Below are 17,744 nucleotides of genomic sequence, written 5' to 3'. Positions count from 1 at the left end.
TAATAACCCTCTATGAATTGGGATAACCTACGGTATTAGGGATGTGCAATTTTTCATGCCATTGCATTAATTTTTATGTTAGCTCACTGCATATAATATATTTTTCCCCCTTTATTTTGTATAAGTGCGTATTCAATGAATGAACATTTCCCTCATATATCACCACCATAGCATACATATATGGGCCTCCACATGAAGTTGCGGATACAAATGGACCGAATTCCATTAATCCCGTGCCTATGATAGGGGATTTTTGTGATATGCTATTAGATAAAGATCGAATATCGGCATCAGGGGGAGAAAAGCCCATGTGTTAAAGATGCCTTATATTTTCAAGAAGAAAAAGATCTTTATAAGTAAGAATAATGCACAAGCCAAACTAAACTAGAAGGTTTAGTTTATTCTCCTGTAAGTCAGAAATGGGAGCTTGCCAGATAATTATGAATTAACGGAGTAATCAAAAGTTATATTTACTTGTAGTAAACTTTCTGCTAACAGTGGTATACCCCGGGTTTTGAATAGTATATCCACAAATGCAGAGTGACATGTTAGTCAATGTTCTAAAATCTACGGGGACGCCTGCGGATTCTAAGATCTAATGACTATTGTCAATGTACCCATTAATAACTCCTTACAACTCTTGTAGAGTAATCATCATGAAGGTGAATTGCCTCATGAAGAGGTTCATCATGAAGATGAAAACCCAGAATTAAAGTGCGCACATCTATCTAATTCTGGGATGCGGAACAACCATACATCTTATGTTTGGGAAATGACTAAGATATGGTTTATAATGAATTAACCTCATGGAATGAGTATGTGGAGAAAAGAATAGTTGTCGACAACATTGCCTCTATGATTGCTAATATTTCTCTAATGAGAATCCGGATACGGAACCAAAGTCCATGACAGAGTTGCATAGTAGCACTCATATCGGGTCTATTGAAGAAAACAATGAGGTTGAACCATAGTCGTTAAATAAGTCTATGTGAACATGGAAGTTTAGACTTAATAGGAAATGAAGTGGTGAAAAGCGACGGTTCAATTGGTCATGGAAAAGATTGATATTCTCCTACTATGAATGTATTAAATTCCGCTATATATATCGCTGGCAAAAGGCATGAATGAATAAATGATATGCAGTTTATGGGTTATGAAAATCCATATGAAGTTTTCACTAGAAAGAAAACAATTTCGCAACATATATATAAATCTCATACTAATTAGTGTCATGAAGCACACTATATTCTCATGAAGAGAATTGCAAGACTCGTAGAAGAGTTTATGATGACTCACGAAGAGTTTTTCTCCTAAAAGTGAGAATATTTCTCATAGCAGAGAAAGTGACTTCCAAAAGAATAAGTTGATCCCTGTAAGACTATACTAATGTATGAATTACCGGTTAATCTCCATATAACACCGATAACTCGTACTCCCATAAAGTGGATAGACCCGCCGTTCAAACGAATGAATTGGAAAATCACATCCACTAGCATGCAAGTGGATCGGTAGTTTTCTACATACTATGAAGGTGTAAGAATTTATATATCATGAAGATATACTTATTGATGGTATTTGGCAATCTTATTAATTCCCCTAATGCCAAAATATAGACCGGTTTATGTCACTTTAAGTGGTTTAAGCTAATTGTTAAAGATTAGTGAAACAATCAAATTGGTAATGATTAATAAATCCACTAACAGAAAGTTGCATAATATTTAACCTCTTGTATTGAGCTAATTATTTTATACATACCGCATATGTGTATCGTTGTAACTTATTTTCCCATAGTCCTCCGTAAGGATAAAACTTTGTTTGTATTACACATTTGAATAAGTGGTTATACATATTGCTCCTATACGTTGATTTATTTCTCAAGTTTATAGTAGAACTTATGAGATAAGTAAACGAAAGATTAAACATTGTGGTAATTTTATTATCATTGTTTTACACATTAATAAAAATGTGGTTATGACATTGGAACGTGGAAGTTTCAACGGATGTCTTATCGAGGGGGAGCATATATGCTAAACATTGATTATCATACTTAAGACTTGGAAGTCTTATATTTGATTTACCAAGAATTAATTAAATTAATCATTGTTTTGATAATTTACCTTGAAGGTTACTACCGCTATATTGTTGTGTTAATCCAAGTTGATTAATATAATAAAGCATATAGATCATTAGCTATTTATGAGTCTTAAAGATTATACGATCAAGAAGATCGTTTGTCGTATTCTTTTTCCCTTAGTGAGTTTTTACTTGAATATTTCTCGCGCAAGGTTTTTAACGAGGCAATAAGTGCAATATGACTAACGTGTACGATGTACTCTTTTCTCCTATCCTTTTCTCCCACTGGGTTTTTGGAAGGAGTTTTTAATGATATATGTGTATAGCGCGGTATTCGCCAAAGAGGGAGTGTTATGAAACTATTATCTCCTGCCAGAGATAAATATGGGCTCATACCAAATATATGGAAACGTATCCTAATAGGACTTCCTATTATGGGTATATATATTGAGAGAAAGGTCTTGAGAGGTTGGTTGATGTATCCGCATATGGTTAAAGCAATAAAGTTGTGATGCCCCTCACTATATCCGTGTTCATATACTATATGATTGTGTGTATGAGATCGTCGTCTTCTACTACGGATCAGCGAATTGGCCACCAGTTATTCAACAAGAATCACACAATATATGCTCGTGCTAGTTTACATGATATCGTGAAACAATTAATATAAGGACGACCATTTCTGCTACGAGAGTATGCATGCATGCATGAGTGTACGAAAAAACGAGCCAAATGGACGGAAGTGGATTTTTTTCCCCTCGAAGAACACATCTTATCGTTTTTTCATAGCATTTAAAAAATTATCAAAAAAATTAAAAAAAATTATCAAGATATATCAATATATAATATATTTTATCACAAACATGTAAACAATTTGAACAAAAAATAACAAATTTGATTGCGAATAACGTGTTCCATTCATAGTTAAATTTTTTATTTTTGTTTCTATTTGTATAAGTTAAATCTAATAATGCATGTTTTGTGTAGTGGCATATTACGTATTTTTACCTTTTCTTTTTCAATTTTTAGTATCTTTTTAAGCCAAATGTAAAATTAAGAGAACATCCCCTTGGTAGGTAGCACCTAAATACTTCTTCCTTCTGAAATATGATTTGATCCATTATAAAATAATGAATTTGGATATAAACTTTATCTGTATTAATGTCATTAGTACAGAAAAGATTTTTTCCATGCGGTCAAAATGCATTTTTCTATGCGGAGGTCCCGCCCGTCTGCACCCAGGTGTCTGCGAAAATCTATATTTTCGCGTGGGGCGGTCCAACAGCACAGGATAATCCATCTTCTCGTGCGGCCAAGTTAAGTGGACCACACGAGATAATCAATTATCCCATGCGGTTAAATTATACCGCCCGCATGAAAAAATAACCGAAAAAGAATACAATCAAAAAATCTAAAACCGTAATCCTAACCCTAGAATCGCACGGCGTCGCCGCTCGTGGTCGCCGTCGTCCTCGTCATCGCCGTGGTCGCGCCGCCGCCACTCCCGGCCGCCTCAGCCGCAACCGGGCGCCTCCTCCTCCTCGTCATCATCGACGCGGTGAGGATCCGGCCGGTCGCCAGCCACCGCGCTGCCTCCGCCTGCTACTGGTCGCCGCCTCGTCGGTGGCGGCGGTGACGAGCCAGGCGCCTCCTGTGCCCCGTGCGCTCGGTGGGGAGGGGAGGAAAGGCAGAGAGAGAGGAGTGATCGAGGAAGAATAAAAAAATGGGAAGAAAAAATGTGAAAATTTTGAGGTGAGTGAGAGGGAAAAGAGGGAGATGTATTTTTACGTGCGGTCGATTTTTGTGTGCGAGCCTCTTAAGGGTCCGCATGTGAAAATAGATGGCCGATTTTTACAGACGCATGTGAAAACAGAAAATAGGAGCTCCTTGTGTAGAAAAATCTTCTATGTAGTGTAGTGTGTATTGTCAAATGAATGATCAAATCCTATTATGGGATGGTAGCTAGGTACTCCACGAAGCTGCAAGTGACATATGCCTTCATCTTTACACGGGCGGCGCGACTACATATGCAGGGCATAACCCCGCAAATGGCCATCCCGCGGCAGCGGACAGCGTCCGCGCGCGCGGCGCACAACGTGACGCACGTAGCCTATAGGAAAGCGACGCGAAATCAAACACCACCTCTTCCTAGCCGCCGCCGCCGCCGCTCTTCGGCGTCGCCTCCGCCACTGAATTCTAGCTCGTGTCCTAATTTTAACCGAGGCACCAACTCAGGGAGTGTTTAGATCCCATCCTAAAATTTTACACCCTGTCACATCGAATGTTTAAACATCTACCTGAAGTATTAAATATAGGCTAAAACAAAACTAACTGCACAGATTGCGACTAATTTGCGAGACAAATCTTTTAAGCATAATTGCTCTATGATTTGACAATGTGATGTTACAGTAAACATTTGCTAGTGACAGATTAATTAGGCTTAATAAATTCGTCTCACGTTTACTGACGGATTCTATAATTAGTTTTTTTATTAGTGCCCGAACACCCCATGCGACACCTATATAATATCTGATATGACAAACCAATAGTGTATACCCCTAGATCTAAACACCCCCTCAAACGTGCACAAAATGTCGCTTAGTTAATACATATAGCACATTCCTATTTGTTACTAGTATTAGATACTAACATTATCCCCACACAACTGTAGTACATATATATTTGTCAGAGTTATGGATAAAGCATACCTCTTATCCTACGATTCACCAAGTATACCAGATTGGCATACCTCATATACCACGATATGTTTCTATATGTGATAAGGAAATGTACAAGATATATGGAAAATAACCTTACGGGCTGGAGACTATCAGAGTCCCTACTTGGAAAGGATAGGGACTATTCTTTATCGTGCAGGTTTCGTTGTCTCTGAGTTCTAGTTAGAGACTAAGGCAACTCACGCGGTATAAAAGACGTACCCCCGGAGGGGTTCAGGATCAATGAATCGTAGCGCCAACACATCCATCATAGTTTACGAAGCCGAAGGACTCAACCCGAAGCCGCCGGGAGATCTCGTCGAATAATCTTGGCAAAGATCTCGTTGGTATCTCTGTTCTCTTTGTACTCTGTGATTTTCCATATCAATATCATATAAACTAGATTTGGGCTATTATCTTACGAGAGGCCTGAACCAATATAATCCTTGTCTTTTGTCTGTTTTGATGTTGTATCGTGTAGATCCTCGTACCAATGTACCCTAATATCCTATTTATCCGGTCTACGGGTACCCCCGTCGATAATATCCTAATTAAACTAGCTAGGGAAAACAAATCCCGGCCCATTTGATCTTCCTTTCAATGATTAATTTCTCGATTATCCATCGATTCTGCATGCACGTAGTAGAGCTGCCATATTTAAAGTGGAAATAGGAGATTTGCACTAGCCTGGGTATAGCGTCAAAAGCTGAAAAATTATGCAGCAAACAAATTTCAACGATTAAACTATAAATCGGTTGAGGTCTGAAAAGGAAGACCGTGTCATAAGAAATGCGCAACTGGTAAAGCACAATTGCGTAGAGGTAAAGCACAATTGCGCAACTGGTAAAGCATAACTATAACTCCTCTATTCTCATAATAATTTTGATTTTACGAGAAACTGTCCCATCGAAACATGCCCTTAATTACATTAAGTTTTAAAAAATATGCCCTTAAATTAATACCAAAATGTGCGGTTGGGGCTCTACTCTTCGTTTTATGGAGTATATATATATAACTATTTTTTTGAATTGCCAACGGGCATGTGCTTCTTGTCTGCTAGGCGGCTGCACCAACCCTCTGAACAAGTAAAGATAGCACCGCGTCCTCCCAAAAAAAAAAAAAAACAAAAACAAAAGCGAGCATGTGTGCATAAAAGGCAGAGGAATCAATCAAACAGCCATTCAACGTGCAAGCGCGTCGATCCCATATCGCACATATATATACACATACATAGCAGGGGTTGCACAATACCATCTCCAAACATCAAAAACCCAAGCTCGCTCGCTCATCGGCGAGCTCCAAATCCACCTGTGTAGCTCAACAGGACGCACACGCAGAGCAGCTAGCTACCAAAGCATAACAAGCTCTGCAGCCTCAAGAGTGAACATGATGCGGTGTAGCGACCGCCTCCTCTGCAGCCTCTTCCTCGCCGCCGCGCTGTTCGGCGTCGCCGCCGCGGCGACGCGGCGCCACGACTGGGACATCAGCTACCAGTTCACGTCGCCCGACTGCGTACGCAAGCTGGCCGTCACCATCAACGGCCACACGCCGGGCCCCACCATCCGCGCCGTCCAGGGGGACACCATCGTCGTCAACGTCAAGAACTCGCTGCTGACGGAGAACGTCGCCATCCACTGGCACGGCATCCGGCAGATCGGCACGCCGTGGGCGGACGGCACGGAGGGCGTCACCCAGTGCCCCATCCTCCCCGGCGACACCTTCGCCTACACCTTCGTCGTCGACCGCCCGGGCACCTACATGTACCACGCCCACTACGGGATGCAGCGCTCGGCGGGCCTCAACGGCATGATCGTCGTCGAGGTCGCCCCCGGCGCCGCCGGCGACGGCGAGCGGGAGCCGTTCAGGTACGACGGGGAGCACACCGTGCTGCTCAACGACTGGTGGCACCGGAGCACGTACGAGCAGGCGGCGGGGCTCGCGTCCGTGCCCATGGTGTGGGTCGGCGAGCCGCAGTCGCTGCTCATCAACGGGCGCGGCCGGTTCGTGAACTGCTCGTCCTCGCCGGCGACGGCGGCGTCGTGCAACGTGTCGCACCCGGACTGCGCGCCGGCGGTGTTCGCCGTGGTGCCCGGGAAGACGTACCGCTTCCGCGTCGCCAGCGTCACCTCCCTCTCCGCGCTCAACTTCGAGATCGAGGTACGCATGCAAGCTCATCCCCCATCGCCATTGCCGCCATTATATATTCTTTACTTATCACCAAAAATCAAAGTGAAAAGCACACACGTTGAAACAAAAACACATGCTACTACATAAACCTCGATTTCGATTAATCTCGATTCACAGAACCATTACGTGGCACAGACAGAGTAGTGATGGATCAGAAATGCATAGGGGTTCCACAAGATGGTCGTAGCCAGATGATCTGGTTTCGAAAGCTCACCACTTCTAATTATTTAATATTAGATCTTTCGTTAATATTTGTGTCTTTAGTGTAGTGATCGATCCACTTATCCCCAAATTAAGTACAAATTGAGATGGCGACGCTGGGAGTAGGTATTACTAGTTGGTTAATTAGCATGTCTAACACATTTGCCATGCAAATGAATGGATGGAAACGACCACATGCACGAACTTGGTAGGAAATTGGACATTGGGTAGCTCTCGCGCGTGCGGTCAACCGGGTGAACCCTACAAGATTGGGTTTTCGCCGTGGCATCTCGACCAGAGAGATGAGAGATCGCCCAAAATCACGGTCACATGTTCGAAGAATCGCACCAATATCGAGACAGACGAGCATCTTTTACTTGTCCCGGCAATTGTGCCACTGCACGATATTCCGTAGGATTAGTATATTTTTTGTACTACAAGTATATATATAATCCATCATGTTTGGGAGCGTCTGCGAGCAAATCTGCAAGCAAGCAGGTTGATTTCGTCAATGGAGAAATCTGTAAGCAAGCTGAATAGGCTGAACAAGTTAGCTGAATAGTGGGGGATGATCCTGACACAACCTAATTTGGGCCCTAGTTAGTTGGTGTTTGTACTTGGCTTTGGCTGCATCAACTACGTGACAACGAGTTTAATTACTTGGTAATAATGCCATCCAACCAAATGTGTTGACTCATATATCGAACATTGACTTGGGTACTACGTAGTATATGTACGAGACTAGCAACTCGTCATGGGCTCATGGCGTTCGCAATGAAGCTTCCTTTCGCTGTCCACCGAATAGTTTCCGATTAACACGCCTACGCGGCTTGACTTGACTATTACTCTATCTGTTTCATATTACAAGATTTTCTAGTATTGTCCACATTCATATAGATGTAATGAATCTTGACATACATAATATATGTCTAGATTCATTAACATATATATGAATATAGACAATGCTAGAAAGTCTTATAATACGAAACGCAGAAAGTATTTTTTTAAATATATCGTTACTAGATGATTTATAAATAGTCACTACTAGAAAACTATTTCTGCAGGCGGCTAAAATTGGTCTGTCCATTGAAAACTATTTTTGAGGCGGCTAAACTAGTTGTACAAATATAAAAACTAGAGTATTGTTTAAGGCAAACACGTAGACCAGCCGAAAATGTCGGCAGCATAGTTCAGTGTAATTTAAACAACCACAAGAACAGATAATAATAGTGTACTTACAAGCTTACACTATAACCAAAGTAATTAGCCGTTAACCCTATCATGACAATATCACGTATGATAAGGTATACTAGTTGCAGTACATAAGTACAATCAACGAACAATCATATGATACGATGGCCCGTGATTTGCGTGAGATGCAAGAGATGATACACATGCCGGCCCCTACTTCTTGGCCGTGGCGCCATGTTCGAGAAAGCCTGCAACCGCGTAGTATGGGCATAAAAAATTCAGCAATGTGTATAGCTTGGTCAGTTGACATGCATCTCGCTTGGAAATTGCTTTGAGGCACGACAAACTGAACAAGTGGGGAACGGGCAAATAGCATCTGCATGCAGTACACTTCTCCGTATAAAAGTATATCCTCCTTGCATGTAGGGAAAAGTAAGAAATAATTAAGGCTCCGTTTCACTTACACGTTAAGGGACTTTGATTTGTAGAAAAAGTGTAGGAAATTTGAAAGATTTTCTATTAAACCCTTTGAAACAAAGGATTGAATTTTATACTATCTTTTAAAGTTTCTATGGAATGGGTAATCCTATAGAGATTTTGGAGGAAAGTTAGCAAGAGGTCCAACCTCTTGGAAAAATTTCTTTGAGTCTATCTCTCTCATCCGATTCCTGTGTTTTTTCTGTGGTTCAATCAAACGGTCATTCCTATATTTTTCCTGTATTTTCCAATCCTCTGTTTTACACCTGCATTCCTGTCAGAATTCTGCGTTTCTCCTATTCCTCCGTTTTTCCATTCCTGCGATTCAAAGGGGCCCTAAACGAGATGAATCATCAGCCCTGACAGCACATGTTGAGTACTCTCTCCGTCCCAAAAAAAAAAACTTAAACTAGAAGGGAACTCCCTCCGTCTTAAAACAAGCCCCTCCGTCTCAAAACAAGCATGAGATGGGACATAATTAAGTACAACAAATATGGAGACGGAGGGAGTAACTACTACACTAGTTGTGTTAGGACCGCTGTACGGCTATAATATCTCCGTGCACGATACAGTAGTGTAGGAAAGTGATTTTATCCCTCGAGAAGATATTCACTTGTTTCGTACATGTCACCTAAAATAGTCGTCAAAAAATTTTAAAAAAACTGGCAACATAGATTAATATGGAATATATCACTTCACAAACATGCACATTCAAATTTAACTTCTACAAGTTGTAACAAAAATAATAAATATAGCTGCAAATGTACGATAACTATTTTCAGTTTAATTTGTTCTTTTTTTGCAACTTGTAGAAGTTGAATTTGATCTTGCATGTCTGTGGAGTGATATATTTTATATTAATATATGTTATTATTTTTTTAAAAAAATAATAATTATTCAGATGAAATACAAACAACGAGGGGATGTCTGGATAAAAATCCACATCCGTAGCGTAGCATAAATATCTCTAGTGTGAAGTATTCACACTGTAGAGCTCAGATTTTTCTCGCCGATTTAGTAAAACAGATGATCAGTGACACAGTAATCTTAATTTTCTGAATAAGTCATTGACACAGTAAAAATACGAGTTACAACTTGGTTAATCCGTGGTAATTAAACGATTAATTAATGTGTTAATCAATTCCGCAGGGGCACGAGATGACGGTGGTGGAGGCCGACGGTCACTACGTGAAGCCGTTCGTGGTGAAGAACCTCAACATCTACTCCGGCGAGACCTACTCCGTCCTCATCACCGCCGACCAGGACCCCAACCGCAACTACTGGCTCGCCTCCAACGTCGTCAGCCGCAAGCCGGCCACCCCCACCGGCACCGCCGTCCTCGCCTACTACGGCGGCCGCCGCAACAGCCCCCGCGCCCGCCCGCCCACGCCGCCGCCCGCCGGCCCGGCGTGGAACGACACCGCCTACCGCGTCCGCCAGAGCCTCGCCACCGTCGCGCACCCGGCGCACGCCGTGCCCCCGCCGCCGACCTCCGACCGCACCATCCTGCTGCTCAACACGCAGAACAAGATCGGCGGGCAGATCAAGTGGGCGCTCAACAACGTCTCCTTCACGCTGCCTCACACGCCGTACCTCGTCGCCATGAAGCGCGGGCTCCTCGGCGCCTTCGACCAGCGCCCGCCGCCGGAGACGTACGCCGGCGCCGCCGCGTTCGACGTGTACGCCGTGCAGGGGAACCCCAACGCCACCACCAGCGACGCGCCGTACCGGCTCCGGTTCGGCTCCGTCGTCGACGTCGTGCTCCAGAACGCCAACATGCTGGCGGCGAACAGCAGCGAGACGCACCCGTGGCACCTCCACGGCCACGACTTCTGGGTGCTCGGCCACGGCGCCGGCCGGTTCGACCCGGCGGTGCACCCGGCGGCGTACAACCTCAGGGACCCAATCATGAAGAACACGGTGGCGGTGCACCCGTTCGGGTGGACGGCGCTCCGGTTCAGGGCGGACAACCCCGGCGTGTGGGCGTTCCACTGCCACATCGAGGCGCACTTCTTCATGGGCATGGGCATCGTCTTCGAGGAGGGCGTCGAGCGCGTCGGCGAGCTGCCGCCGGAGATCATGGGCTGCGGCAAAACCAGGGGCGGCCACTGATGATCGTGTAGTAAAACTGAAATTAATTACCAGAAGCTAGCCGTTCGATCGCCATTGATTTTTATCACAATTAATTCTTTTGTTTTGGATACTATCTCGATCATATGGATGCATGGTAGCTTCGTAGCTAGTTAATTATATTCATATTAGTGTTTAACACTATGTTAGTTAGGTCCGTATTATTCCACACTATGGTGTGTAATTTGCAATGGTGAAAATGGTGATTTATTACTGCCAAGATGTACTGTAAAAAAAGTAACAACTATTCAAATAAATGAATGTATTACCTGAAGTCTTCTGATCATCTGAACCAGTTCCAATTGCCCATATTGGTGCATGTGTTAAGCAGAGCAGATGGAAGACTAAATTGCCCATATTGGTGCATGTGTTAAGCAGAGCAGATGGAAGACTAACTACCTCCTGTGTTGACTAAGCATGACATCAATAGCAAATAATGATAGCAGTTAGCAAGTAATTAACACAACGATTTCTAAACCAAACCATGCACGTGCTTTCTTTTAACAGATTCTGTGTGCTCAGGGAACTTTACAGAGAGAAATCTCTCTTTTCTTTTTAAGTTGTGAAGGATCTCTATCACAAACTGGTACCACGCGGTTTAGATCTAAATATATGACACCGATCAACTTTTCCCTTTTAATCATCCTACTGTCAGAATATCTAGCTGATCTCTAGTACGTGTTAGGTATCAATAATTAATCATCTGCGCGCATATGCATGTGCACGTAGTACTCACAAGGGCATACACTGTGACGGTGATCGGCAGATCGTCCAAAGAAACAGAGAATGCAATTCCTGGAATTTGTAAACGTTAATTCCCCGGACACATCTACGACGAATCAAGGTGCAGCTACTTCATTATTCAGTTCTTTTTTTCCGAAGGTTCTTTTCTTTGTTCATTGGATGAATTGGCGTAAGTATTATTAGCTGATGCAGTGCTTATCTATGCATTGTATTATTTTATACAAATATATAGTAACAGTTTGATCTCTTGTAATAATCCTGCTAAGTCAACCCAATCCCGCAATCGCACACACCTGCAAGGCTGCAACCATCCGCATCGAGTACTCCAGACCAAAAAGAATAGACGCACTCCAGTTAAAAACAAAAAAGAACAATAAACATCATTTTTAGTTATATTAAGGCTATATAGCTATATTATTTACACATCTTTTTTAGTTTCATACCACCACACTATCCTTCCATCTGTGACGGCACTGGAATTTGTGGGCCGTCACAAGGAAGTAATCTCAATCGGGCCAAAGTTTCGCCCGATTGAGATATGGTCGCATAGTCATAAAACTAAAGCCCGTCACGGATGACACTTATCTGTGACGGGCTATAGTTGAGGCCCAATTGAGATGAGGGTTCCATATCTCAATCGGGCCCTAAAAGAAGCCCGTCACAGATGAGGGTCATGTGTGACGGGCTCCAACTAGAGACCCGATTGAGATAAGTTTAGTGCCCGTCACAGATGATACTCTTTTTTGACGGCCTTTTATTAAGACCCGATAGAGATTACTTGTATACCCGTCATGGTTGAATGTATGCGAAAAATTTGAAACGTCATTCTACAGAGTACAGAAAGGGCGTAATAAATTTTATGAACGCCGCGGAGGAGGATCGGATAAGAAGGAACAGTGATTACATATGTTGTCCATGTGCAGATTGCAAGAATGAGAATATGTTTGATAGCGGAGAGGACGTACACGGTCATCTGATACAACGAGAATTCATGGAGGGCTATACATGTTGGGTGAAGCATGGAGAGCAAGAATCAGGAAGTGGAGCAGCAGTAGACAGAAGTGGTGCACATAATCAGGAAGATGAAGATGAGCATGACATGTTTATACCTTCTCCATTGGGCGGTGAAATGGTTGATGTGGATCACGATCTGCTGCAAGACATGTTACGTGACGTTGAGGACCCAGCCCAGAATGAGAGAGATGGAATGAAGTTCAGTAGGTTGGTAAGTGATTCTGAGACGCCTTTGTACGCTGGATGCAAAGCAAAACACACTAAGTTGTCAGTTACCTTGGACCTAATGAAGCTGAAGGCAAGTAGTGGATGGACAGGCAAGAGTTTCACAGATCTTTTAGGAATTTTGAAGGCTATGCTTCCTGTTGAGAACACATTGCCCGAGACGACATACGAAGCAAAGCAGGTTCTGTGTCCACTGGGGTTAGAGGTCCGTAGAATTCATGCTTGTCCCAACGACTGCATATTGTACCACAAGCAATATGCGGACTTGGATGCTTGTCCTGTCTGCAAGGCTTCTCGATATAAGCGAAAGAAAAGTGCTGACGAAGGAAATAAGTCAAAGAGGGGTGGTCGGGCAAAGGTTGTGTGGTATCTACCTATCATTGATTGTTTCAAGAGAATCTTTGCCAACCCGAACAAAGCGAAGTTAGTACGTTGGCACGCCATGGAGAGAAGGAATGACGGTATGCTTAGACACCCAGCGGATTCGATTGAATGGAGGAATATCGATCGAAAACACAAAGACTTTGCTGCCGACCCTAGAAACATGAGGATATGTCTGTGTACGGATAGTATGAATCCTTTCGGTGACATGAGTAGTACTCACAGCACTTGACCAGTTCTTATTGCAAACTATAACCTCCCACCATGGTTATACTTTAAACGGAAATATATTGTGTTGTGCTTGTTAATCCAAGGTCCAAGGCAACCCGGCAATGATATCGATGTATTCCTGGAGCCTGTTATCGACGATCTGGAGATTCTTTGGAAAGAAGGTGTGGAAACTTGGGATGCATATGGTCAGGAGAACTTCAAGCTAAGAGTTCTATTGTTCTGCACCATTAATGACTACCCTGCACTCGGTAATCTTTCCGGACAAACTATAAAAGGAAAGAAGGCATGCTCCGATTGCAAGGAACATACACGAAGCCGGTGGCTGAAGAAATCACGAAAGATGGTATACATGGGTCACCGGAGGTGGCTCCCGCTACGTCACGCATTTAGAAGAAAGAAGAAAATTTTTAACGGTAAGAGATAACTTCAGCCTGCTCCTAAAGATTTGTCCGGAGATGAGGTCCATAATATGGTCAAGGACATAAGCAATGAGTTTGGGAAGAAAAGAAAACGTAGCAAGACAAAGGAGAAGGGTATGTGGAAGAAAAAATCCATATTTTGGCGGCTACCTTACTGGAAAGATCTTGATGTTCGTCATTTCATTGATCTCATGCATGTAGAAAAGAATGTGTGTGAAATTTTGGTTGGCCTGATGTTGAATATTCCCGGGAAGACAAAGGACGGGTTGAACGCGCGCCTTGATCTATAGGACATGAATATTCGCAGTGAACTCCAGCCCATACGAGATGCAGAGACAGGTAAAGTGTACCTCCCTCCAGCCTGCCACACACTGTCGAAGGATGAGAAGATCACAATGTTATCATGCTTGAAGGATATTAAAGTTCCATCGGGCTATTCAGCGAGGATAAGTAAGTATGTTAAATTGGACGATCTAAAACTTGTTGGAATGAAGTCTCACGATTGCCACGTGCTAATCACACAAATCTTGCCAGTTGCTATCAGAGGCATTCTACCACCAAAAGTGTGTCACACGATCCAACGTCTGTGCGCCTTCTTCAATGCAATTGGACAGAAGGTTATAGATCCAGAAGATCTAGATGGGCTGCAGACCGATATTGTGAATACCCTCTGTCACCTGGAGATGTTTTTCCCACTGTCTTTCTTATAGTATTCACAATAATCACATTTCTCTCATCCGGTTTATAAATATCAATACAGATATGTCAATTTTGTAAACATTGGTACTATCACTTTGTCGGATGAAGAAGTGACCAAAATAAAAGTTGTAGATCCTGATGAGAGGATCAACTTTGTTTTTGACCATATTTCCATTAGAAATCATTTAGTATTTACAAATGCTGTTTAGATTTGTCATATTGTCAAAATCAATTTCAAGCTGTTGGAAACAAAGTTATATAGACAAATGACCAAAATAAAAGTTGTAGATCCTGATGAGAGGATCAACTTTGTTTTTGACCATATTTCCATTTGAAATCATTTAGTATTTACAAATATTGTTTAGATTTGTCATATTATCAAAATCAATTTCAAGCTGTTGGAAACAAAGTTATATAGACAAATGACCAAAATGAAAGTTATATAGATCTTGATAACCTCTACAATTTTGTTGTTAACCATATTTCCATTTGAAATCATTTACTATCTGAAAATGTATTATGACTAATAAAATGAATTATTATACAGCAGCTATATATTTTGTACTCACAAATATAAAGACTTATCTGGAAAAATGGAAAAATAGTCATCAGTGACGGGCCTTAGTTCAAGCCCGATAGAGATTAATCTATCTCTATCGGGCGTTATCTTAGGGCTCGTCACAGATGACTCATCCGTGACGAGCCTGAATGTCATCTCAATCGGGCATTAGTATGGTGCCCGTCACTGATGAGTCATCTGTGACGGGCCCTACGGTAAAGCCCGATTGAGATGACTCATCACTGTACTATATCTAGGGTTTCTCAGATCGGATCGAAAATTTTTCTAAGTCCCGCTACAGTTTCCCGCCTCCTTAGAACCCTAGCGCCGCCGCCAACTCCTACTTCTCCGCCGTCGTCCTCCCTCGCCGCCACTGCCACCGACACCGTCACCGCCGCCACCTAGCCCGCTGCCGCCGCCACCGAGCCCGCCGTCTCAACCGAGCCCGGCGCCGCCTCCACCGACCGGCGACGCCCTCCACCGAGCCAGGCGCCGCCGCCACCGATCCCGCCGCCACCGCCATCGTCCTCCCTCAAGCCTCTACACCGACCGGACCGGTGTCGGCCTTCCTCGTCGTCGCTGCCCGCGTCCTCAGCGACGCACGTCGCCTACCCCCACCGAGCCCGACGCCGCCCGCCTGGCTCCGACCTACCCGACCGGCATCTCCACCGACCGGCGCCGCCCTCCACCGAGCCCGGCGCCGCCGCCGCAAACTCCTCCTTTGCCGAGCCTGCCGCCGCCGCCACCGAGACCGCTGCCTCCACCGAGCCCAACACCACCTCCACCAACCGGCGACGCCCTCCACCGAGCCCGGGGCTGCCGCCACTGAGCCCCACCGACCGTCCTCAGGTGAGTCCTCCATTGCGCCGCCCTCTGCTAACTATGAATGACATGTTATTGAAATGTGGATGTGGATGATATGTGATTGAACTGTGAGTGAGACATGTCGATGTTGGGATGAAATGTGGTGCATTTATAAATTTTGTGATAGATAATTGTAGTGATTGATGAAATGTGGTTCATTTAACTTTATTTATACGCAATGCGGTTCATATTGGGATGAAATGTGGTTTATTTATGTTGGGATGAAATGTGGTTTTTTTTATGTTGGGATGAAATGTGGTTTATTTATGTTAGGATGAAATGTGGTGCATTAATGAAACTATTGTGAAATGTGGTTAATTTTATTACTGCGAGATGTGCAATTTCGTTTATTTATACATGGTGCATTAATGAATTTAGTAAATAGATGAAATGTGGTTCGTTTTATTACTGTGAGATGCGCAATTTAGTTTATTTATATGTTTCATTTATTTTTCTAAGTGACATTAAATTCATTGTAATAGATTGTAGCATTCAATTGTGTATTTTTGTTATTTAGAAAAAAAGTAGACGATGTCTCAGCAAGGCGAACCAATGTCGACGACAACTAGTGGGTCCTCAAGGGCACGTACTCCTAGGACAGGGAACAAAATCTCTAAGGAACGGTTCCGCATAACAGCGGTGGACGCCGTAGAGTTGCCGACATCTCCAAGGAAAATATTGAGCCGATTTAGGTCTATCTGCGGGGCCATAGGGAGGCAAAAATTCAGTATTCTGCAAGATGACATTAAGCTCGTGCCGGCCGCAGAGAAGGACATTGCTTGGCTAATGTTCAAGGGGAGCTTTGATTATCCTGCGGATCATGAGGACCGTCTCAGGCGGGCTGCTTTCAAGGTTATAGGCAATGCTTGGAAGAACTTCAAGACTAAGCTAGTCGGTGAGTTCGTCTACAACCCGCCGAATCCAGATCCAAGAGAGAAATTTCCTTGGATCACGGAACAGGTCTGGGAGGAATTCCATGCGAAGAAGTCGACCCCCGAGTCCAGAGCTAGAAGCGAGGCATATCGCTTGCTCCAGACCAGGAACCAGCATCCGCACTGGCTTGGCACTGCCGGATATGCCAGTAAGGAAGAGGAATGGCAGCGTGAGGATGAAGAAGCGGAGGAATCGTGCACACCGCTCGTGTTTGGCGATATCCCACACCCTCGGGCTAGGAACTGGGCCAGGGCCAGGTACCAGAAGAATGATGATGGCACAATCTTCATGCCAAATGCAGAAGATCAACGAGTATACGAAGCTATAGTAAGTGTCTAGTCAAACTAGATGTTCGCATTGTTTCCCATCATGCAGTTTATTTAACCCCACTAAATTGTAATGCAGAAGGAGTTGGTTGCCGAGCAACAAGCCTCGCAAGAGGCCTGCTCTCAAAGACGCGAGGACGACCTCCTCACGAAAGCGTTGGGCAACAAGGAACACCGTGGACGGACACGGGGCGTTGGGTCTTCTGTTCCCTGGAAGTATGGATTTCCAGACTACGCGTGGCAGTACAAGAACCGGACTTCCAACAAGGCGGAGAAAGATGCACGCCTTGAAGCCAAGATCTGGGCGTCGATAAGAGCTGAGCTGACATCTAAATTCGACGAAAAGCTCGAGTCGATGAGGGCCAAGATTAGG

General features: G+C 43.7%; 1 protein-coding gene across 1 annotated transcript; it reads left to right on the top strand.

Annotated features, from left to right (window-relative positions):
- The first annotated feature begins 6,039 nt into the window (after nucleotides 1-6,039).
- Nucleotides 6,040-11,262, top strand: LOC4346875 (L-ascorbate oxidase). Its single transcript, XM_015757181.3, has 2 exons — nucleotides 6,040-6,947; nucleotides 9,996-11,262. The coding sequence occupies exons 1-2, from the start codon at nucleotides 6,177-6,179 to the stop codon at nucleotides 10,956-10,958; spliced, it is 1,734 nt and encodes a 577-aa protein (XP_015612667.1). The 5' UTR covers nucleotides 6,040-6,176; the 3' UTR covers nucleotides 10,959-11,262.
- Nucleotides 11,263-17,744: the final 6,482 nt, after the last annotated feature.

Source organism: Oryza sativa, chromosome 9, assembly GCF_034140825.1.
Source record: "Oryza sativa Japonica Group chromosome 9, ASM3414082v1".
Taxonomy (NCBI): domain Eukaryota; kingdom Viridiplantae; phylum Streptophyta; class Magnoliopsida; order Poales; family Poaceae; genus Oryza; species Oryza sativa.
Note: the sequence above shows the minus strand (reverse complement) of the source record. Positions and strands in the feature narration are given on the sequence as shown.

Bases quoted from the DNA above. Each gene is read 5' to 3' on its own strand.
- LOC4346875 (XM_015757181.3), top strand. From the start codon at position 6,177: ATGATGCGGTGTAGCGACCGCCTCCTCTGCAGCCTCTTCCTCGCCGCC. The intron at 6,948-9,995 runs GTACGCATGCAA...TCAATTCCGCAG, and splicing joins CGCTCAACTTCGAGATCGAG to GGGCACGAGATGACGGTGGT.